General features: G+C 40.9%; 1 protein-coding gene across 1 annotated transcript in view; it reads right to left on the reverse strand.

Annotated features, from left to right (window-relative positions):
- The window catches only part of CXADR (CXADR Ig-like cell adhesion molecule), a 52,563-nt gene extending 34,297 nt beyond the window's left edge, over positions 1-18,266 (reverse strand). The window contains exon 1 of the mRNA XM_061194022.1: positions 17,917-18,266. Coding sequence (XP_061050005.1) covers positions 17,917-17,959 — 43 coding nt within the window. The 5' untranslated portion in view covers positions 17,960-18,266. The remainder of the gene's footprint in view (positions 1-17,916) is intronic.
- Positions 18,267-23,531: the final 5,265 nt, after the last annotated feature.

Raw genomic sequence — 23,531 nt, forward strand, 5'->3', positions numbered from 1 at the left:
TCACTGCTGCAGAACAGACTAAAGAAAAAAGAATGAAAAGAAATGAAGACAGCCTAAGAGACCTCTGGGACAACATTAAACGCAACAACATTCGCATTATAGGGGTCCCAGAAGGAGAAGAGAGAGAGAAAGGACCAGAGAAAATATTTGAAGAGATTATAGTCGAAAACTTCCCTAACATGGGAAAGGAAATAGCCACCCAAGTCCAGGAAGCACAGAGAGTCCCATACAGGATAAACCCAAGGAGAAACACGCCAAGACACATAGTAATCAAAGTGGCAAAAATTAAAGACAAAGAAAAATTATTGAAAGCAGCAAGGGAAAAATGACAAATAACATACAAGGGAACTCCCATAAGGTTAACAGCTGATTTCTCAGCAGAAACTCTACAAGCCAGAAGGGAGTGGCATGATATACTTAAAGTGATGAAAGGGAAGAACCTACAACCAAGATTACTCTACCCGGCAAGGATCTCATTTAGATTTGATGGAGAAATCAAAAGCTTTACAGACAAGCAAAAGCTAAGAGAATTCAGCACCACCAAACCAGCTCTACAACAAATGCTAAAGGAACTTCTCTAAGTGGGAAACACAAGAGAAGAAAAGGACCTACAAAAACAAACCCAAAACAATTAAGAAAATGGTCACAGGAACATACATATCGATAATTACCTTAAATGTGAATGGATTAAATGCTCCAACCAAAAGACACAGGCTTGCTGAATGGATACAAAAACAGTAGAATGGGTAAATCAACCGTGGTACAGTCACACAATGCAATACCATATAGCAAAGCAAATGAATAAACTAGAGCTACACAATAGGAATAATTGTACAAGCATGATAGGAAGCTTAGGGAGAAAAACCTATACTGTATAACATTTATATAAAGTGTCAACACTAATCTATGCTGTTAGAAATCAGAAGACAGTGAAGGAAGTGACTGCAGGGGGCATGAGGGGACTTCTGAGTTGTGGGTTATGTAATAAATCTTGATCTGGGTGACTAACTGTCTAGATGGGTCTGCTTTGTGATAATGTTCTTACCTGTAAACTGGTAAATAATGCTCTAAACTGCATGCTATTCTATGTATGAATGTCATACTTCAAATAGAAGGTCTATTTAAAAATGAATTTAAAAAGAACTGAAAGAGTTAGAGGCAGAAAAGTTATTTTTATTTTGTCTTTGTTAAAAATATAATGTTCTGGGAATTCCCTGGTGGCCCAGTGGTTAGGACTCGGCGCTCCCACTCCGGGATCTGGGTTCAATCCCTGGTCAGGGAACTAAGACCCTGGAAGCTGTGCTGTGCAGCCAAACAGTAAATAAATACATATATATGTGTGTATGTGTAAATATATGTGTGTGTGTGTGTGTGTGTATAGTATGTGTATATAAAACGTTCTGATGTTTTATAAATGTAATTGAAAAAAAAAGTCTAGCCAAATGGGAAAATAAGAACAGTCTCCCTAATGTATGCAGCTATGCATGTGCACTTTTTCTCCAGCTGTGCACCCCAGTCCATGAGCAGGAGCAAAGAAACTGGCCCGTAGGATTGATCCACACCAGGGATGGGAGCTGAAATCTAACTATGGGATGCAGGATTGGTGAAGAAATTCTGGTTTTAAAGTAACTGGAAGACTAGAAGCAGGGTGGAAGTGGGTAAGGGCCTGGAGATCTCACTGACAGCAAGGTGTGATGAAAATTTGACAAAGCTGGGAAATAGTGACAATAGAGTTCAAGATTTCAAAGGAAGAACCAAGTGTAAGGAGAGGACTGCCTAAGTGAAATGCACAGAAAATCACTGTGTTTGAGGGATCAAGGAACTGTGGTGTAAAGATGTTTGAAAAGTGAACTGTAGGACGAAAATCCTAAAATACCAAGATAATGCTATGATGGGGGTGGGGGGGGTGAGTATGAGGCAGGCATTTCATGGTCAGTGTGGGGAAACAACCAGAAGTTTGGCATAAGCAGTGGGCTGAAGGGTTGGTACACAAGGTGAAGGGGGAAAATGATCTGGAGAAGCCAGTGGGTCCCCAAGAGAATAATCAGAAAACCATATGGTTTTACATCACATAACACATCTGTTCAAATCAGTACCCTGCTCTGCCTTATTTACTTACTTATTTGTTTTGTTTTACTCAAGAATAAGTGTCAGTCTCCCTCCTCCAGATTGAAGCGTGCCAATAGTACTGGAATGGCATCTTCCTCATATCTCCTGAAGCACCTATTACAATGTCTCACCCACATGTACAGATTATTTATTTACCCCCCAAACTTCTCCTACAGGGATTGAGATTCTGTATGAGAAACTTAACATATAACTTATAAATCAGGACCAGGGAAAGTGTAAATTATAATGTAAAACCAAAGGGGGGAGGAGTTAAGAATGGAGCATACAGATAGATTTTCTCTAAGTATTTGATGAATTGGATTGTGACCCACCCGTTCCCCCCGCCCCTCACGAACACACAGACATACTCGTCTCAGGAAAGCATTCAAATTTCATTTCTGATTAAAATTAAGTCTCGACCACAGGACAGACAGCAGAAGCAAAAAGAACTACAATCCTGCAGCCTGTGGAACGAAAACCACAATCACAGAAAAACAGACAAAATGAAAAGACAGAGGACTATGTACCAGATGAAGGAACAAGATAAAACACCAGAAAAACAACTAAATGAAGTGGAGATAGCCAACCTTCCAGAAAAAGAATTCAGAATAATGATAATGAAGATGATCCAGGACCAGGGAAAAAGAATGGAGGCAAAGATTGAGAAAATGCAAGAAATATTTTAAAAAGACCCAGAAGAATTAAAGAACAAACAAATAGAGATGAACAATACAATAACTGAAATGAAAAATACACTAGAAGGAATCAATAGGAGAATAACTGAGGCAGAAGAACGGATAAGTGACTTGGAAGACAGAACGGTGGATATCACTGCCACGGAACAGAATAAAGAAAAAAGAATGAAAAGAAATGAAGACAGCCTAAGAGACCTCTGGGACAAAATTAAACGCAACATTCACATTATAGGGGTCCCAGAAAGAAAAGAGAGAGAGAAAGGACCTGAGAAAACATCTCAAGAGATTATAGTCGAAAACTTCCCTAACATGGGAAAGGAAATAGCCACCCAAGTCCAGGAAGCGCAGAGAGTCCCAGGCAGGGTAAACGCAAGGAGAAACACGCCAAGACACATAGTAATCAAACTGACAAAAATTAAACACAAAGAAAAATTATTGAAAGCAGCAAGGAAAAACTGACAACATAAAAGGGAACTCCCATAAGGTTAACAGCTGATTTCTCAGAAAAAACTCTTCAGCCAGAAGGGAGTGGCATGATATATTTAAAGTGATGAAATGGAAGAACCTACAACCAAGGTTACTCTACCCAGCAAGGATCTCATTCAGATTTGAGGAGAAATCAAAAGCTTTACAGACAAGTAAAAACGAAGAGAATTCAGCACCACCAAACCAGCTCTACAACAAATGCTAAAGGAACTTCTCTAAGTGGGAAGCACAAGAGAAGAAAAGGACCTACAAAAACAAACCCCCCAAAATTAATAAAATGGTAATAGGAACATACATATCGATAACTACCTTAAATGTGAATAGATTAAATGCTCCAACCAAAAGACACAGGCTTGCTGAATGGATACAAAAACAAGACCCATATATATGCTGTCTACAAGAGACCCACTTCAGACCTAGGGACACATACAGACTGAAAGTCAGGGGACGGAAAAAGATATTCCATGCAAATGGAAATCAAAAGAAAGCTAGAGTAGCAATTCTCGTATCAGACAAAATAGACTTTAAAATAAAGAATGTTACAAGAGACAAGGAAGGACACTACATAATGATCAAGGGATCAATCCAAGAAGACATAACAATTATAAATATATATGCACCCAACATAGGAGCACCTCAATACATAAGACAAATGCTAACAGCTATGAAAGAGGAAATTGACAGTAACAAAATAACAGTGGTGGATCTTAACACCTCACTTACACCAATGGACAGATCATTGACAGAAAATTAATAAGGAAACACATGCTTTAAATGACAGAATAGACCAGATAGATTTAATTGATATTTATAGGACATTCCATCCAAAAAGAGCAGATTACACTTTCTTCTCAAGTGCACACAGAACATTCTCGAGGATAGATCACATCTTGGGTCACAAATCAAGCCTTGGTAAATTTAAGAAAACTGAAATATCAAGCATCTTTTCTGACTACAACACTATGAGATTAGAAATCATTTACAGGGAAAAAAACGTAAAAAATACAAACACGTGGAGGCTAAACAATACATTACTAAATAACCAAGAGATCACTGAAGAAATCAAAGAGGAAATCAAAAAATACCTAGAGACAAATGACAATGAAAACAGGATGATCCCAAACCTATGGGATGCAGCAAAAGCAGTTCCAAGAGGGAAGTTTATAGCAATACAATCCTACCTCAAGAAACAAGAAAACTCTCAAATAAATAATCTAACCTTACACCTAAAGGAACTAGAGAAAGAAGAACAAACAAAACCCAAAGTTAGCAGAATTAAAGAAATCATAACGATCAGAGCAGAAATAAATGAAAGAGAAACAAAGAAAACAATAGCAAAGATCAATAAAACTAAAAGCTGGTTCTTTGAGAATATAAACAAAATTGATAAACCTTTAGCTAGACTCATCAAGAGGGAAAGGACTCAAATCAATAAAATTAGAAATGAAAAAGGAAAAGTTACAACGGGCACTACAGAAATACAAAGCATCCTAAGAGACTACTATAAGCAACTCTATGCCAATAAAATGGACAACCTGGAAGAAATAGACAAATTCTTAGAAAGGTATAACCATCCAAGACTGAACCAGGAAAAATAGAAAATATGAACAGACCAATCACAAGTAATGAAATTGAAACTGGGATTAAAAATCTTCCAACAAAGAAAAGTCCAGGACCACATGGCTTCACAGGTGATTTCTAGCAAACATTTAGAGAGGAGCTAACACCCATCCTTCTCAAACTCTTCCAAACACTGCAGAGAAAGGAACACTCCCGAACTCATTCTATGAGGCCACCATCACCCTGATACCAAAACCAGACAGAGATACTACAAAAAAAGAAAATTACAGACCAATATCATTGATGAATATAGATGCAAAAATCCTCAACAAAATACTAGCAAACAGAATCCAACAGCACATTAAAAGGTTCATACACCATGATCAAGTGGGATTTATCCCAGGAATGCAAGGACTCTTCAAAATACACAAATCAATCAATGTGCCACACCATATTAACAAATTGAAGAAGAAAAACCATATGATTCTCTCAACAGATGCAGAAAAAGCTTCTGACAAAATTCAACACCCATTTATGATAAAAACTCTCCAGAAAGTGGGCATACAGGGAACCTAACTCAACATAATAAAGGCCATATATGACAAACCCACAGCAAACATCGTTCTCAATGGTGAAAAACTGAAAGCATTTCCTCTAACATTAGGAACAAGACAAGGATGTCCACTCTCACCACTATTAGTCAACATAGTTTTGGAAGTCCTAGCCACGGCAGTCAGAGAAGAAAAAGAAATAAAAGGAATACAAATTGGAAAAGAAGAAGTAAAACTGTCACTGTTTGCAAATGACATGATACTATACGTACAGAATCCTAAAGATGCCATCAGAAAACTACTAGAGCTAATCAATGCATTTGGTAAAGTTTCAGGATACAAAATTAATGCACAGAAATCTCTTGCATTCTTATACACTAACAATGAAAGATCAGAAAGAGAAATTAAGGAAACGATCTCATTCACCATTGCAACAAAAAGAATAAAATACCTAGGAATAAACCTACCTAAGGAGGTAAAAGACATATACTCAGAAAACTATAAGACACTGATGAAAGAAATTAAAGATGACAGAAACAGATGGAGATATACCATGTTGTTGGATTGGAAGATGACTATACTACTCAAAGCAATCTACAGATTCAATGCAATCCCTATCAAACTTCCAATGGCATTTTTTTAGAGAACTGGAACAAAAAATCTTAAAATTTGTATGGAGACACAAAAGACCCCGAATAGCCAAAGCAGTCTTGAGGGAAAAAAAGGAGCTAGAGGAATCAGACTCCCTGACTTCAGACTACACTACAAAGCTACAGTAATCAAGACAATATGGTACTGGCACAAGAAACAGAAACATAGATCAATGGAACAGGATAGAAAGCCCACAGATAAACCCACGCACCTATGGTCAACTAATCTATGACAAAGGAGGCAAGGATATACAATGGAGAAAAGACAGTCTCTTCAAAAAGTGGTGCTGGGAAAACTGGACAGCTACATGTAAAAGAATGAAATTAGAACACTCCCTAACACCATACACAAAAATAAACTCAAAATGGATTAAAGACCTAAATGTAAGGCCAGACACTATAAAACTCTTATAGGAAAACATAGGAAGAACACTCTATGACATAAATCACAGCAAGATCTTTTTTGACCCACCTCCTAGAGTAATGGAAATAAAAACAAAAATAAACAAATGGGACCTTTGCACAGGGCTTCCCTGATGGTGCAGTGGTTAAGAATCCGCCTACCAATGCAGGGGACATGGGTTCGAGCCCTGGTCTGGGAAGATCCCACATGCCGCGGAGCAACTAAGCCCGTGTGCCACAACTACTGAGCCTGTGCTGTAGAGCCCGTGAGCCCCATCTACTGAGCCCGCGTGCCACAACTACTGAAGCCCGCGCACTTAGAGCTTGTGCTCTGCAACGAGAAGCCACCACAATGAGTAGCCCACGCACCGCAACGAAGAGTAGCCCCCGCTCACTGCAACTAGAGAAAGCCTGCATGCAGAACGAAGACCCACCACAGCCTAAATAAATTAATTAAATAAATTTATTTAAAAAAAAATTAAAAAACAAACAACCCAGTCAAAAAATGGGCCAAAGAATACATACAGATGGCCAAGAGGCACATGAAAAGCTGCTCAACATCACTCATTATTAGAGAAATGCAAATCAAAACTACAATGAGGTATCAACTCACACTGGTTAAAATGGCCATCATCAGAAAATCTACAAACAACAAATGCTGGAGAGGGTGTGGAGAAAAGGGAACCCTCTCACACTGTAGGTGTGAATGTAAATTGATACAGCCACTATGGAGAACAGTATGGAGGTGCTTTAAAAAACTAAAAATAGAATTACCATATGACCCAGCAATCCCACTACTGGGCATATACCCAGAGGAAACCATAATTCAAAAAGACACATGCACCCCAATGTTCATTGCAGCACTATTTACAATAGCCAGGTCATGGAAGCAACCTAAATGCCCATTGACAGACGAATGGATAAAGATGTGGTAAATATATACAATGGAATATTACTCAACCATAAAAAGGAACGAAATTAGGCCATCTGTAGAGATGTGGATGGTCCTAGAGTCTGTCATACAGAGTGAAGTAAGTCAGAATGGAATTTCTATATTCCATTAACGTGGAATCTAGAAAAATGGTACAGATGAACCAGTTTGCAAGGCAGAAATAGAGACACAGATGTAGAGAACAAACGTATGGACACCAAGGGGGGAAAGCGGGGGGGGGGGGGGATGAATTGGGAGGTTGGGATTGACATGTATACACTGATATGTATAAAACAGATAACTAATTTAATTTAAAAAAAAAAGAAAACCCTCCCATAAATAAATAAATAAAATTAGTTCTCAGTGAATTGAGGGGAAAGGAGTAAGCCACATTTCTGTTCAACTCCAGTCTGAAGTTAAGAGGTCTAAAGAAAGAGCAAAGCACACATAATGGAATCCAACTCTTGGAGGGTATCAAAAATGGAATTTTCTTATACAATCTATCTGTTCAAATTAGCATGCAATCATTTCAGCCTTTCTAAATAAAAGTTTTATTTTTTTAAACCTTAAAAAAAAAATTAAGTCTCAGCCTGTTTTCAAATCTATGTAGTATATTATTTTCCCCATGTTCTCTAATACAGAGATGCTAATTTCAGAAGTATCTGGCAAAACAAATGCAAATAGGGTATTTTGCATTATGGGTAAAGCAGATCTGTTGCCATAGTGAATATTTTCATCACCTTCATAAAATAACATGTATCGCTTCATTTTAAGAAATCTGCCTTTGCCTCCTTGTTCAAAAAAAACCTCAGGCTCTCTTTTCTTCCTTTAATTAACCTGAAACAGGAAAAGTGAGTACCTGGCCAAAAAAACAACAACAACAAAAAAAAGCAAAGAAACTCAGGTGAAGTGTCTTATAAAGATGAGATCACATAAAAAAAAAAAGCAAAAAGACATAATAGCAAAGCAAGCAAATGTTATCTACTTATGGAAAATACTGAAGTTAATAAAGAAAAGGTTAGTTACAAAAAAAAAAAAAAAAAACAACCCTGTTGTAAGCATGTCTAACTGTTGTTAAGATTGCCTCAATCTTGGCATGATTTCCTTTCTAATATTCCAAAATGAATTCAAATCTCCTAGCAACCATCACCAGGGACCACTCTATCCTTACTTTCAATCTCTCCATAAATGCATTTATTCCCCCCATAGGCAAGCCAAAAATATTATTTTTGTCCATATATTTGTTTTTTCTACCTTATACCTAAAATATAACTACCAAAAAAGGACAGCTGATATAATTTTGTGTGCAACAAATGCTCTGATGATTACAAGAAACTAAATAACAAGAGACTTTATTTAACTTGTTGTCAACGGGAATACTGTGATACAAATAATTATTTTAGATAAAATCTCATGAGAGCAGTTCCAAAGGCACTTTCCATTTGACAAAGCTGTTTTGATGGCACACCACACCCATGCTATTTTAGTTAGTGGAATGTTCTGAAACTAAATATGGTGGAAGGTGACTGGAACTAAAGCTCCAAGTTCTAGACCTGTGCTGACCAAAAGGGTATCTGCTAGCCACACACAGCTACTGAGCACGTGAAATGTGGCCAGTGCAAACTGAGATGTGCTGTAGGTAAAATACCAGATTTTGAAGGCTTAGTATAAAAAAAAAAAAATTAATCTTACTGATGTTCAATTTGACCACATATGGAATTAATATTTTGTATATATTGGGTTAAACAAAATATATACAAATTGATTTCACCTTTTCCTTTTCACTTTTAAATGTGACTACCAGAACATTTTAAATGACATATGTTTCTACTAGGACAGCACTGTCTTGGACCAATGCCATAATTTATTGAACTTAAGGCCTTGGCTTTACAACTTGATTCCTTATTTAAAAAAAAAAAAGTGTCCTTCCTACCCATAGTCTGTCAGGAGAGTGGATTCAAATTAGATGCATGTGAAACTATCTTTAAAAACACAGTAAGATCACTTTTCTAGCCCAGAGTTACCAGCTCATTCTAAAAGTATCAGATTTCACAGTGTACAACCAAGTAGGTTAAAGAGTCTTCTCAATTCTTACTGTAGAACTATCCAGGACACAAAACACTTGAAGTTCTTGTCTGGTCCATTAAAGAAAACCCCCATGGGAATAGTCTGGTATTAAGAGTTCAAAGCACTCTTCACTGGGGCATCTGAGAGACTGAGGAGGGTCAACTAGAGTCACTCTAACAATTCAACAAAGATGTGGCTCAACACGTTTCATTTCACCGTATCTGCATATTCCTTGAGATTCCTTGACAGCATTTTTACCTGTGCAGCCAAACCATACTTCCTTTGGAGAAACCTATAAAACTCACACAGGGACTCCCCTGGTGGCACAGTGGTTAAGAATCCGCCTGCCAATGCAGGGGACATGGGTTCGATCCCTGGTCTGGAAAGATCCCACATGCCTTGGAGCAACTAAGCCCGCGTGCCACAACTACTGAAGCCCGTGTGCCTAGAGCGCGTGCTCCGCAACAAGGGAAGCCACCACAGCAACTAGAGAAAGCCGGCGTGCAGCAACAAAGACCCAAGGCAGCCATAAATAAATAAATAGATAGATAGATAAATAAATACACAGAACATACAGTTACACGATAGGGAAGTGAAAAAGTAATCATGATTAGTTATGTTGCTTCTTCTTGAAATTTAAAGTTTTATTTCTTAGAAGTAAATGAAACAAAGTCATTCCCATTCCAACCTGTAAAATATCTTTGAAAGAATGAAAGTGATTTAATAGTCTGTAAAGAAGTTTGCACTGTCTCAGTATGTATAAACATTGGTTAATGTGACTATTAATCCTTTTCTCACCAACTATCAGAGGACAAACTGAACCATGCCATTGATCTCACACCTACCCTAAAAATAGACTGTTACTATCTCCTTCCCTTATCCTACCTTCCCTTTGTCAACAGAGCAGGCAATAACCTTTTCTTCTACCAGCACCCTGCCAATTAAAATAAACTCCAAATACTGCTGAGTCAAGCTAAGGCCTTTAAGGCTTAAACTTTAATTGGCTAACTCATTATTAGAAACCAGAAAGGGTGAGTCAATCAGGGGAGGGAAAGCCTACAGAAAAGACCAGTGGGAAAGCACAAAAGAGGTAAATGTTCCTTTAAGTCACCATTTTGCCACTGAATACAGAAACATTTTCAACTTCCTTCCCATTTTCTTTTAGGTGGAGACAGTAATGGATTTAACAAAGTGAACAAATTACAAAGAATATCAATAAGTGAGCCCCAAGAGATCACCAAACCATAAACTACCAGCTTCCTGTACAGACCACTTCACTGGGCCAAGGTGAAGTTCTCCCATCCCCCTCACACTCCACCATTTGTAATTTCAGCTCCACTGAAGAAATTAAGTAGAAAATAAAGGAGCCAGGGCTAAAAAAGGTTACTGCTCTTTACTTCCACTTAGCATCATATTCTTAACAGAAACCAATCTAATTCCAAAACCAATCTAACAATTATTCTAGAACATTAGATTTGTTTTCTTTAAAAAATGCAAGGGAGGCACTTCCCTGATGGTCCAGTGGCTAAGGCTCTGAGCTCCCAATGCAGGGGGCCTGGGTTCCATCCCTGGCGGGGGAACTAGATCCCGCATGCGCGCCGCAACTAAAGATCCCACATGCCGTAACTTAGACTGGCGCAGCCGAAATACGTAAATAAATAAAAATAGAAATAAAAATGCTACGTAGATGACAGTAAGATAAAGACATAAGCTCATGTCAGTTAGATAATTTTTAATTATTTTCCAGGTTACCTTAATAATTACTTTAATAATTTTTAAATTATTTTAACGTTCACATTCATTACTTGCTGGCCACCAAATGAAGCAAATCAAAAGCTCCCAGTCTCAATTCTTGCCTTTACTTAGTTACACCTGATAATGATTTGAGTATGATAGAGGAAAGGCAGAAACGAAGGGAGAGGGGAGAACAGGCTGCAAGCAGGGGATTAAAATGAGACTGGAGTGGTAACATAAATTCACTCCAATACTGAACGCATGGCAGGGCTGACACACACAAAGCTGGCCTGTGCAGGATGCCGAGCCCAGCCCTGCTCACCTCTTCAACGATATACCTATCCTTGATCTTCAAATACTCTTTCCCTTCCAGGTCTTTTCTCAAGCCAACAAACAGAAACTCCTGCCTAGTACATCTTTCCCCATTTATTTCCTCACTCAATGAAAAACCAATTATGAAGCTACTTCAACCACCTTAAGAGATGGTGGTATACACTGAGGTACGCTGTATCCCTCCAGGAGTGGCTGGAGGGACACAAGTGACTTAGAAATTGGGTGTAAGCTGGGGAGACAATACGAAAAGTCAAGTAAGGTACCCAGATTTTTGCCTGGGCATTTTGGTGGCTGAAAATGCCATTTAATGTGAGAGAGAACAGTGGTTTGGAGACAGGTTCAACTGGTGGTACCTGTGGGAAGTCTAAACAGAGCTGTCAAGTGAGTGGTTTGACATTATGGGCAAAGCTTTGGGAGAGTGAGACAGGAAACAGACTGGAGGCTGTAAGGACATAAATGGTAACTGAAGCCAGAAACTGACATTTAAGTAGAGGGAGGAAAGTGGGCCCACAAAGGAGAATGAGAAACAGCTCAAGGAAGAAAGAGATTAGTCAATAGAGCCATTCTCGCTAAGAGGTTTAAGAGGTTGAAGGTGTGACATGTCCACTGGATGCAGCCACAGCGGCCACTGCAGTTTCACAGGAGTTGAGGGGGGTGAAAATCAGATTTCAAAGGGTGGAAGAATTAATGGATATGAAGGAAAATAATGGAGTCAACAAATGCAGGCAACTCCTTCAAGAAATCCGGTGGAGAAAAGGAGAGACAGGCAGTACTGAAAGAGGGATATAAGGGTTGAAGGAACGTCAGGAGGGATATTTAAGCATTTTTAAAGTTGATGGTATCCCTACATAAGAGATGGGATGAGACAGTGACACCCCCTGGGAAGCCAAGGGGTTCAGAGTCCCGGAATGCGTGTAAAGAGGAATACACTGTTTTAAAGAAGAATGATCATGTGAACAAGGTTCTATGTCTGGGTGGTTGGAAGTTAAGAGTTCTAGATAAACAATGAAGACCTACTGTATAGCACAGGGAACTATATTCAGTACCTTGTAATAACCTATAATGGAAAAGAATCAGAAAAAGTGTGTGTGTATATATACACACACACACACTGAATCACTTTGCTGTACACCTGAAACATTGTTAATCAACTAAACTTCAATAAACACACACACACACACACACAAGTTAAGAGTTCTTATCTTCTGGCTTCTACCTTCTCCCATGGAGTCTGCTACTGTCCCCTGGAATGAAGGCCATATGTGCAACATGCACTAAACCAACTGCAAGTGCAAAGTAATCTCTCATTCTCTACTTACCTGATGCCCTCTCCTCAATCTCTTAAAATCTAGCTTTACTCTCAGTACAGGTACTGTCCTCCCTCTGGATTCGATCACTTCCCAAATGTTCTCAATAATCTCCTAATGTAAGACCCACTGGGCTCATTTCTTCATCAGTTTCTGGGACACCTCATCCGCTAGTTCTCCTGCACTCTCCATCACTCCTTACTGTCCCCGGGTTCCTCACCTCCTGCCTACTTATTAGATGTTGATGTTCCCCAGCATCACATTTCACCTTCTTTTCTAGTCCTTCCTGCTTTTCCTGGTTAACCAGACACAGATGCCACCTATCAGCAGTGATTCTCAATTCTGTATTGCCCATCTTTGCCTCTCTCCTGAGATCCAGTCCTTTGCTTAAGTCTTCCTACTGGGTATCTTTCACCTCCATTCCCCTCAGGCACCACAAATACAACTTGTCCAAAGCTCACTGTCATCTCCCTAAAACTTGCTTCTCCTTTCTTTATTCCCTATAGATTAGTGACATGATCATTCACTCAAGCCAGAAATCTTACTGGCTCCCTCCAACTTTTTCTTGCCACTCGTTCAATCAACCAGATACCAGGTTCCTCTGCATCTCCCTCAGAACAATTTTCAGATGAAAGAGGAAGCCCAGCGCCACTCTGCTGTATTTCAGCAGGGACTGCTTGTGTCCAGGTCATCCCAGATGGATTAATGCGTTAGATCTCTTGGTCCTACCTGCCTCCAGAACTGCTGCAGAGTTCTACACCATTCAAGAGAATAAATCTCAGTGTATAACCTCACTTCTTTAACACCTCCACAAGCTTCTCAGTGCCACTCTTTGGGGATCATCTCCTAAGCTCTCAGCACAGTATCTGGGTCTCTGTCCACTCAAAGTGTACTCAGCAGTGATGTCATGTGGAACCTGTTAAGATATAAACTCTCAAGCTCCACCCCACACGTCCTTATAATGACTCAGGTGCACATCAAAAAGAGAAGTGTTAGTTAGATGCCTTATACGCACTGAACCCAAGGCACATCATACCCTTTCAGATCTCCATCTGCTGGGAACGTTCCACCAAACCTTTTGCACCTTGCAAACGCCTGTACTATTGTAGGGGCATCTAGCACAGCCATAGTATACAGTAGGCCATAGATATTTGAATGACTGGATCATTTAATCAGTTAATTAATGGGAAGTTCAGTTGAGGACCTGCAGAGCCTGAGGTACTCAAGTGCATTCAGGTGGGATGCCGAATGTTAGGCAGATGGAAATAGTGGCCCAGAATTCAAAGGAGAGGTGAGTTGGCAACATTTTTAAGTCACTAGCAACAATTCTGAGTGTACAGTGATGGATAGATGAAGTCAACCCGGTTTAAGATGGAGACTGAGAAGAGGACTATGGGTTAAATCATGGGGGAGGCTGGCATTTAAGGGACCTATTGAAGAAGGTAGTGAAGGGCAAGTTAACAGAGTAGGAAAGAACCAAAATAGGTGTCAAGGAGCTCTCAAGAAATAAATGGATTTGGCATGTGGTTATTGGTACCTTTGGCAACTGAAGCAGGTGGGTGAGACAGAATAATGAGGTCAGAGATAAAGCAGAGGCTTAACTTCTCACAATGGAATGAAGTAAGGCTAGTGGAATGATCACTAGTGGAGGATCATCTTTATTGGATGAGAAGGGAAAGAGAGATATGACTGAAGAGAGCCATATCATATACATAGGCCTACTGGCAAAGAGGCTGAAAACGTTCAGCCGTGCAACATTTGCTGAACACTTGCTGTCTGCCAGGTGCCACAAGCTAACACCGGGACTGCAACAATGAACAGAAGCACAGGCAATGCCCCTGCCCTCTGACCTAGTGCAATGAGATACATTGGGTAATTTTATGGAAACCCCACAACAGATAGGGTAAGGAGCCAATGTTGGGTGGCTTGCCTTGGAGAAGAGGCAACTTTTGCCCTGGTGGTGGTATAATGGCAGGAATGTAATTAAGAGAGAGGTATACGGAGGGGATAAAGTTCACATCTAATAATCTTCATTTTTTTCAAGTAAAGGAAAAAACTCCAGGTAAAGCAAAACAATAAACATTTCCCACTATATCAACTGATACAGTGGGATTCCCATTCTTGACACAAGCAGCAACTGAAACACAGAGAACAGGGTCCTGCCGCCACTGCATGGCTAACAAGTGGTTTGGAGACCAGAATCACTGGCCAGTACTTTACTTTCACTCATACTGACACTGTGAAAAGCAGCAGCACCCCAAACTTTAACAGTCATCCCTAGGTGACAATGATGCTGCTGGGTCATGGGCCATTTAAGCTTACAACACCAGTCTAAGCCCTGGATCCTCGTGTTCGCAGAGGGCCTGAAAATATTCAACTAAGATCAAGAAATTAAAAGGCTAATAATAAAAGCCTTCAGTACTTGGCAAACGGTCAAACCAACAGCAGGTTCTTAATAAATGACAGATAACCAATGATACAAATTTAAGATGTTGATTAGAGGTAATCAAAGAGGAAAGTGGCAGCATAGTGATAAGAGCAGGGATTCAGAAGGAAATTTGTGACCTTGGCAAGTAAAGTTATACAACCACTTCATGCCTCAGTTTCCCCACTTGTACAGTAGGGATCATTATAATACATATATATCCTCTAGGGCTGCAAGGTACATTAAATAAGTGTATGTAAAGCCCTCAGAACAGTGCCTGGCATTTAATAACTGAGGAATCAGGGACTTCCCTGTTGGCGCAGTGGTTAAGAATCCACCTGCCAATGCAGGGGACACAGGTTCGAGCCTTGGTCCGGGAAGATCCCATATGCCGCGGAGCAACTAAGGCCGTGCGCCACAACTACTGAGCCTGCACTCTAGAGCCCGTGTGCCACAACAACTGAGCCCGCACGCCTAGAGCCCGTGCTCCACAACACGAGAAACCACCGCAACGAAGAGTAGCCCCTGCTCGCCACAACTAGAGAAAGCCCACGCGCAGCAACGAGGACCCAACACAGCCAATAAATAAATAAATTTATTTAAAAAAAAATAACTGTGTAATCAAGGCTTTATTTTTACTAATACTGCTACTGCTCTACCACTACTGACACTACTATTACTAGTGGTACGACTTGCTACTAGGTAGGCGATAAAAACGCATCAAAAAGTGTTCCATCAGCAACCAGAGTACAACACAAAACTCTACAACCCACATAGAGACAGCTCTAGAGGAAGATCTACTAATAGCACTGCAATTTTTAATATGTAAGCCTCCACCTTGTTTTGCCAATTGTACAATCCAATCATGTTACCACTCAAACTGAGTTCATGGCAATAAATTTCTAAGATGTCAAGAAGTATCTGAAGAAATACCCAAAGCCATACATCAATTACAGTTTTTGAGTTGCTTCCTAAGCTGGAAAATTGAAGTAAAATAGTTTAGTTGAAGACAACAGTCCTTTAAAGAGATGTTCACTGTACCATAGTGTACAGTTTATGAGAATGACTCTATATGTATCAAAATATTCTAGGTTGAGATTGTGCCTACCAAAGTGAGGCATCCAGAAAAAAATGAAATCCAGACAATTATCCTGATATCCCTGGGGGCGGGTGGGGGGGAATCCTCTATATGGTTTATGTTCTTCCACTTCTCTGCTCTGGATGTAGGCTAAAACATTTTTACTCACAGAGATCACAATGTTCTCAACTTCTACTTCAGTTTAGTCCTTGACCAAAACAAGGCGTAACGTATCATGTAAAATGGTTACTGACTCTTAGCTTTTCCGGAAGCTTTACTTTGGAAATTTCAGCCATGTCTAAATGATATGTATTTAAAAAGGTGGAGGTAACGCTATAGACTCATATCGAAGATTAGACTTGTTAATAGAATGTTGATCCCATGAGTAATGCTTACAGCTGGGGCATCCAACAATGGAATTAACATTTCAACAGGAAGCAGAGAGCCATCCCAACAGAAAGGGCCACTCGATCGAGCTTTAGAGCGCTTAAAAAAATTATCCTTCCGGAGGCTACACAAAGTGTGCCTCCTAGGGTTCCATCGATGGATTTTTTTGTTGTTGTGGTTGGTTTAATGAATCCTTTGGTTCTAAAATGCTTACTTTGACAAAACAATATCAGTTGGTTAAAGCACGGACATGGCAGCAAATCCGTTTTTTAAAGATATCGAACGATTATGTCTTATGTCCACTCAGTTTTAAATGCCCTTTTCCCCCTCCCGAGAAAGGCGCAGTCGAACACGTATTACTTGGCGAATCCTTTCGAAATTTCCTGTACAAGTCATCTTATCATCAACATGAATCAAAACATTATAAACTCAAAACCAAGGTTACGAATTTCTCCTTTGCACTTTGCCCCGCGACTGCAGAAATCAATACTGCATTTTTGCAGGAATCTACTGATTTTCCACGGTCCACTTCGTCGAGTTACCGTCTAGTTAACAGCTCGTGCCTGGGCTCGCCTCTTCCATGAGACCAAGAATGCTCAGCCTACAGTTCGTTCAGCGCCTCTTTCCTAGAGGTAGCTTGGACGATCTGAGGCACTGAAAAGCTCAGTGTCCATTTAATCATGGCGTTTGTAATTCGGTCTCCTGGCTTGGACTGCTCCACACCTGAAAACTCGCCGCCCAAGGCTTTTGAAACCGGGTAACCCCGATGGAAACGACACCGCGGCTAACAGGGGAAAGGGCAAGAGCAAATAAAGCAAAGCCCGCAACCGCGGCAAAGAATAGTCTGGGAGAGACGCCAGGCGCAGCCGGCACGCCGCGCCCACCCACCCGCGCCCAGGGAGCCCTCTTCACCGCCGCCCCACATCCCAGGGCTCGGTCCCCCACTCCAACGCCCCCCCCCGGTACCCCACGGCCCCGCAGGGCTCCCCTCCCAGCGGCCCCACCTTCGGGGCTCGCGCGTCCGGTCCGGCAAAATCACCCCGGTGCAATTCCGCGCGCACCACCACCACTGCCGCAGCGCCCCCAAATCGCGCCCGCCCCCTCCCCCAAGCCTCATTGTTCCCGGGTGGCCGCAGGCAGCGAGCGCCCCAGGGTTGGCCAGGCAATAAAGACCCGAGGGACCGATCTGCCCCCCACTCACCCGCGACTCCGCACAAGAGCACGAAGCGCAGCAGAAGCGCCATGGTGGCGGCCCAGCTGTGGGCGACGACTGCAGGTAGGCGGCTCTCACCCGGGGTCTCAGTCGCCCGGCTCCCCGCGCGTTCCCGACCGGCTGGCTGCGGCGGCACCTCGCCGCCCGGTCCCACCCCGCCCTCGCTCGGCAGGTGAAACACGTCACTTCCGGTAGTAGTGAAGCCCCGCGGCGCGCGCCGTCCCTGCCAGGCGCGTGGGGTTGCTATGGCAACCGGGAGCCCACGGCGGGCTGCCCTGGGACCCACGCGAGTAAGGAACTCCTGCCAGCGGAGCTCGGGCGTTGACGTGCGCCGGCAGCCAGTCGCCCCAAGCCTGAACTCGGATCCGCCCCTCAATGCCTTCAGTTAAATTGGGTTTGTGCACGTGGGTCGGGCCAGCCTCTCTCCCCAGACGACTGAAACTGCTATCGCACCCTGGCTTAAAGGCAAGGCACGGGACAAAACTCGCCCACCTGCCCCCGGACCCTGAAAGGCAACTAAAGCAGTCAGCCCCGCCTGCACTTACCCCACCTTCCCCTCAGGGTAGTAGGGGTGGGAGCCTCCAGCCACGCCTCCTATCTCTGGATGTTTGCTGCTGGGGCGGGCTCTTCCACCTAAGGCCCTAGGGGAAGCCAAGTGGGCAGCCCTGGCATTTGCTCCCATCTCGTAGAGTCCTTTCAGGCTGGTGTAGAAGGCTAGAGAAGGCTTTTCCCCATCTCCAGTAATGACTAAGCTAATTTGGGAAATACCCGGATTGGGCTTCTTCCCCTGTATTTAAACGTTATTCCAGCTCTGAAATTGGCCAACAAGGACCAGTGAGGTTGAAAAGCGGGGCGAAATAGGGACGATTAAAGGCTTGGGGCGGGGGGTCGGGGGCGGGTGGTAGTTGGGAGACCGGGGGATTAGAGATCTTGAATCTCGCAGAATCTCCCGGTCAGCCCTGCAATGTCGCTTCTGCCTCCTGGTGCCCTCCATTACTTGTTCTTCGTTGGTCTTTCCAGATAACGTTTATTTATATCTGCTGAGAGACTTTGGTGTTCACAACAGTTCCTTATGAGGAGTCAATTAGTGAGGAGAGAAGCAGTATTGTGCAGTGGGTAAATTCTTGGGCTCCGGAATGGGGTAGTAACTGGGCAAGTAACTTAGAAACAGCACCTACTCATAGGGTAGCTATGAAAATTAGAGACAGTGCACAAAAGTATGCTTGGCACCGTGCCTGGCACATAGTAAGTGGTCAGTAAAGTGGAAGCTAATAAAAAATAATATTGGAAAATTCTTGTTATTTATTGAACTAGCAAAGAAAGTAAACCAGTTATCGGGAAGACCAAAATTGCCCAGCTACAATTTAGGCAGGTGATTTGCAACCCTGGCTGCACATTAAAATTATCTGGAGAACTTTTGTAAAATACAAATACCTGAACCCCTACTCCAGCGATCCTGATTTAACTTGTCTCCAGTGGGATCCTGGCTGATCTAAGGAGAGTCCAGAGTAACTGCTAGGGACTTCCTATTAGTTGAGGAAACAGGAATTCTACTGGATATAATTGAAGGTATAAAATATTTGGAACTTGAAATTTTACACACCACGTTATATTTTATGAGATTAGAAGAGATTAAGTATTAAAGTTCACATCTATTTCAGACTGTTTATGAGGACTCTTCTAGTATTAATCACTTCCAAGCAGCACACATTTTCTTATCAGGTTGCTACCTTGAGTGTCTCCTTCAGTAGAAAGCAAACCCACCCTCAGGGGTCATCTCAGGGGTCATCTAGAGGAAATCTTTAGCAATTACCCAAAAGGATTTTCATCTTAATCCTTTTCCTTCTGGTACTTTGTTTTACACGCCTTACCTTTTGCCTCCTTCTGTGGTAGGCATTTTCATACCTATCAATCACTTCTCTTACTCTGAATATTCCTAGAAGGCCAAAAGGCACATTATTCATCTTTTTTACTCTTGGGAGCACAGCCCATAGTAGGTTCTCTAGTATTTGTTGAACTGAATATATTTAATTCATATATTAATAAAGTGTATGTAAATATCTGTACAATAACTCACAAATCATTACATCTTAATATAGCTTTTTAGCAAGTAAAGGTAAATTTCACGGAATTAATGTTTTCTACTTCTTTAGATTACTGAACACAGATTTTTCAAATGTATCATCTCTAAGATTTAAGTAACTTTGAAAGGAGCAGTTTATCTTATTTAGTGAACTATTTTTCTTTTAGAAATTACATTAAAACTCAGGAAAAAAGTTATTTGAATTGAAGTCATCTTTAGACTTTGGCTTATGAGTACATTATTTCATATAAACAGTAGCTGAAATTATGCAGTAGTCTGAAACTTCTTAATGACACCTTAAATAGTCTTTGTTGTTGTTGTCAGCTTGGAAATTATGTCTCCTGGAATCTGTAATGAGATAATCTCATTAATTCTGGAATGTACAAATTATGGATTGTTTGGTATCCTCAAACCAAGGTAACAAATAGCACACAACCATTAAATAAATTGCCCTTTCTTAGGGACCAAGCACTCCAAGACAAGTGCTGGTTGGAAAGGAAAGGTTGCTTTATTCAGGAGGCCAGCAACCTGGGGAGAAGGTGGACGGACCGCCAGGTGAAGTTATTCAAGAACCAACTCCAAAGACTCTGCTCGACCATGAAAAGTTTTAAAGGGAAAAAGGGGGAGTTAATTGCAGTTAATCATTTGGGGAGGATTTTAGAGTCTTTGTTATCTTCCACTGTGTGCAGACTTTCTTCTGATTGGTTAGTGGTGAGGTGACAGGTTGGTTTTCCAGGACTCTTGTGCTCAGCCTGGAGTTACCTTCCTCCACCTGGGTGGGGGGCCTTAGTTCCAGCAGAACTCAAAGATATTGTTGTGTATATTCCTTGAGGAGGAACCAGGACCCTGCTTTATTGCTGTGCTATTGTTTCTTGATTGCTCTTCCTTTGTTTCTGCATTCCCTCACTTTTCTGATTAGTAACTGTTTGAACCTGCCCTTTGGACTTCAGGGAAGGTCAAAGAGGCTGATTGAAACCTATTTCCTACAAACAAGAAATGGGGACACAGAAAGGATTTGTACCCTGGAGGGCCCCATGGGGTCCTGCTTGGTTTTGAAACTATTTGAAGCTTAATTTGGACCATTGCTGGCCTAGAATTCAACTTTCTTGAGTGCATTCAGTCAGTAAACTTTCATCCATCTGCTTTTCAGCTTCCAAAAATTTGTACTTCATCTTCTGTCTTCTTTGTCCTTATACCCGGAGGCCTTTTAAAGTCTATTTACTGTGATTTTAGTGAGGTTTTCTTTGGGAGGAGTAGAGGCAGATGCATGTGTTTAATTCTCCATATTTGTTCAAAAATCTGCCCTCACTTGGGGTGAAATGTTCCCATGAATATTGAAATTTTTAAAGTCTGAAGAGAATTGACATCTTTACTCTTCCCCTGAATAATACAAGGATCTTAGACTGGTTTAACCCCTATCAAATCCCACTCCTAATTTATTGTAATCCATTGTTTTTGTTCTGTCTACCTTATAATTATACATTGTCATTTTTTTTTTTTTTTTATGTAGCCAGTGTCTAATTAGATTTGTCTTGTGGAAAGGGAATGTTGCCTGCCACTCCAATAAACAAAGAATGTTGCCTGCCATTCCAGTTCTACAAGGATCAAGCCATCAACCACTGCAACTGCCCTCCCCCACCCAATAGTGCACCCTGAGGAGAATTCAGGATGGAGAAAAACAGGAAGCATTATGTGCTTTGGATACTAGGCCTAGATAGTTAAGATGCATGTCTAAGGAATGATTTCAGTGAGCCCAGACTCTTGCATCTTCCCACATATAGAAAAGCACTAAAATCACTGACTTAAGATATCTGGTTTTTTGTGATTAGCAGTAATTTTTTTTTTTAATTAATAGACTTTTACTTTTTTTTTTTAAAGTATTTGTTTATTTATTTATTTATGGTTGTGTTGGGTCTTCGTTTCTGTGCAAGGGCTTTCTCTAGTTGTGGCAAGCGGGGACCACTCTTCATCGCGGTGCGCGGGCCTCTCACTATCGCGGCCTCTCTTGTTGCGGAGCACAGGCTCCAGACGCGCAGGCTCAGTAATTGTGGCTCACGGGCCCAGCGGCTTCGCGGCACGTGGGATCTTCCCAGATCAGGGTTCGAACCTGTGTCCCCTGCATTGGCAGGCAGACTCGCAACCACTGCGCCACCAGGGAAGCCCAGCAGTAATATTTTGATGTTTGACTACATGTGTGTGTATTTTTTTCAGCAAAAAACTCCTATATATATCCTGGCTCCTCCCTTACCTCTTTAAAGCAGTTCCCCGTAACTATCTGAGAGACTGCTCCCCAGGCTATATCCTCATAAGGTCCCCAAATAAAACTTCATTCACAACTTTTAGATTGTGTGTTTTCCTTTCATCAACAGTCTACACTTTCTTCACCATTTCTTCTTGTAACTCAAAACACTTCTTTTCCTTCTTCCAGAGGTATGTCCTTTACAAATTCCTTTACTGAGGATCTCTTTAAAGTAAACTTTGTTTCTGTTTGTCTAAAAATATCTGTCTTTATTTTGCCTTCATTCTTAAAAGGTAGAGTTCTTGATATAGAATTTGGGGCTTATTGGTCTGTTCTGTCAATGCTTTCAAAATACTATTCCACTGTATTCTGTCTTCCTTTGATGCTCTAATGAAGTCAATCTAATGATCCTTGTAGTTAATCTGGCTGTTTTCAAGAGCTCTTTGATTTATCATTCAATTTCATTACAATTGTGTCTAGTTTGGAGTTGCTGTTTATTTATCCAGCCAACGATTTCCTGAACCTGAGAGAATTACTGTCATCCCCCAATTCTGGAAAAATCTCAGTATTCAAAATCTTGTTGAATATTGCTTTTCCCACTTTCTTTTATCATACTCTGAGATACCCATTAGATGTATTTTACACCTCTTCATTCTAACCTTCATATCTCATTCTCATATTTTTCATGTGTTTGATATTCTGAACTGAATCCCAGGTAATTTTTTCAGTTTTATCTTCCAGTTAATAACTCTGCTCTTCAGTTGTGTTGAATCTTCTATTCAGTTCTCCGAACGGATTTTAATTTCAACTACATTTTTCATTTATAGGTATTTAATCTTTTTTCATATTTGTTTGTTCCCTACTCATACTTCCAAATATCTCTTATATTTCTCTAAGCATATTGAACACATTTAATATAGATTAGGTGTACAATAATTACATTATTTGAAATCTGTGTGTCTCATTTTATTTCTTTGTTGTTTAGGCAGACTCTTGCTTATGTTAGGCTTCTTTTTTCATGTTTTTTGATTATTTTTACCATAGGCTTGTTATTTGTGGAACTTTATCTGTGTGAATCATTTGAGGGATTTAAGTGCTTTCCTTGAGAGAGGATTTGTATTAGCTTCTTCCAGGATCTTAGGGGCATTACCAATCCAGAGAAACTTAAAAAATAATTTTTGGCATTAAGTTTATCAGATAACACAGGTAATGTAAGTTTGGATCAGAAACCAGCATGAGGAAGGGCTTGTAGTTATAAATTCTCAATGAGGCTCATCACTC

Source organism: Eubalaena glacialis, chromosome 6 (genome assembly GCF_028564815.1).
Source record: "Eubalaena glacialis isolate mEubGla1 chromosome 6, mEubGla1.1.hap2.+ XY, whole genome shotgun sequence".
Classification (NCBI taxonomy): Eukaryota; Metazoa; Chordata; class Mammalia; order Artiodactyla; family Balaenidae; genus Eubalaena; species Eubalaena glacialis.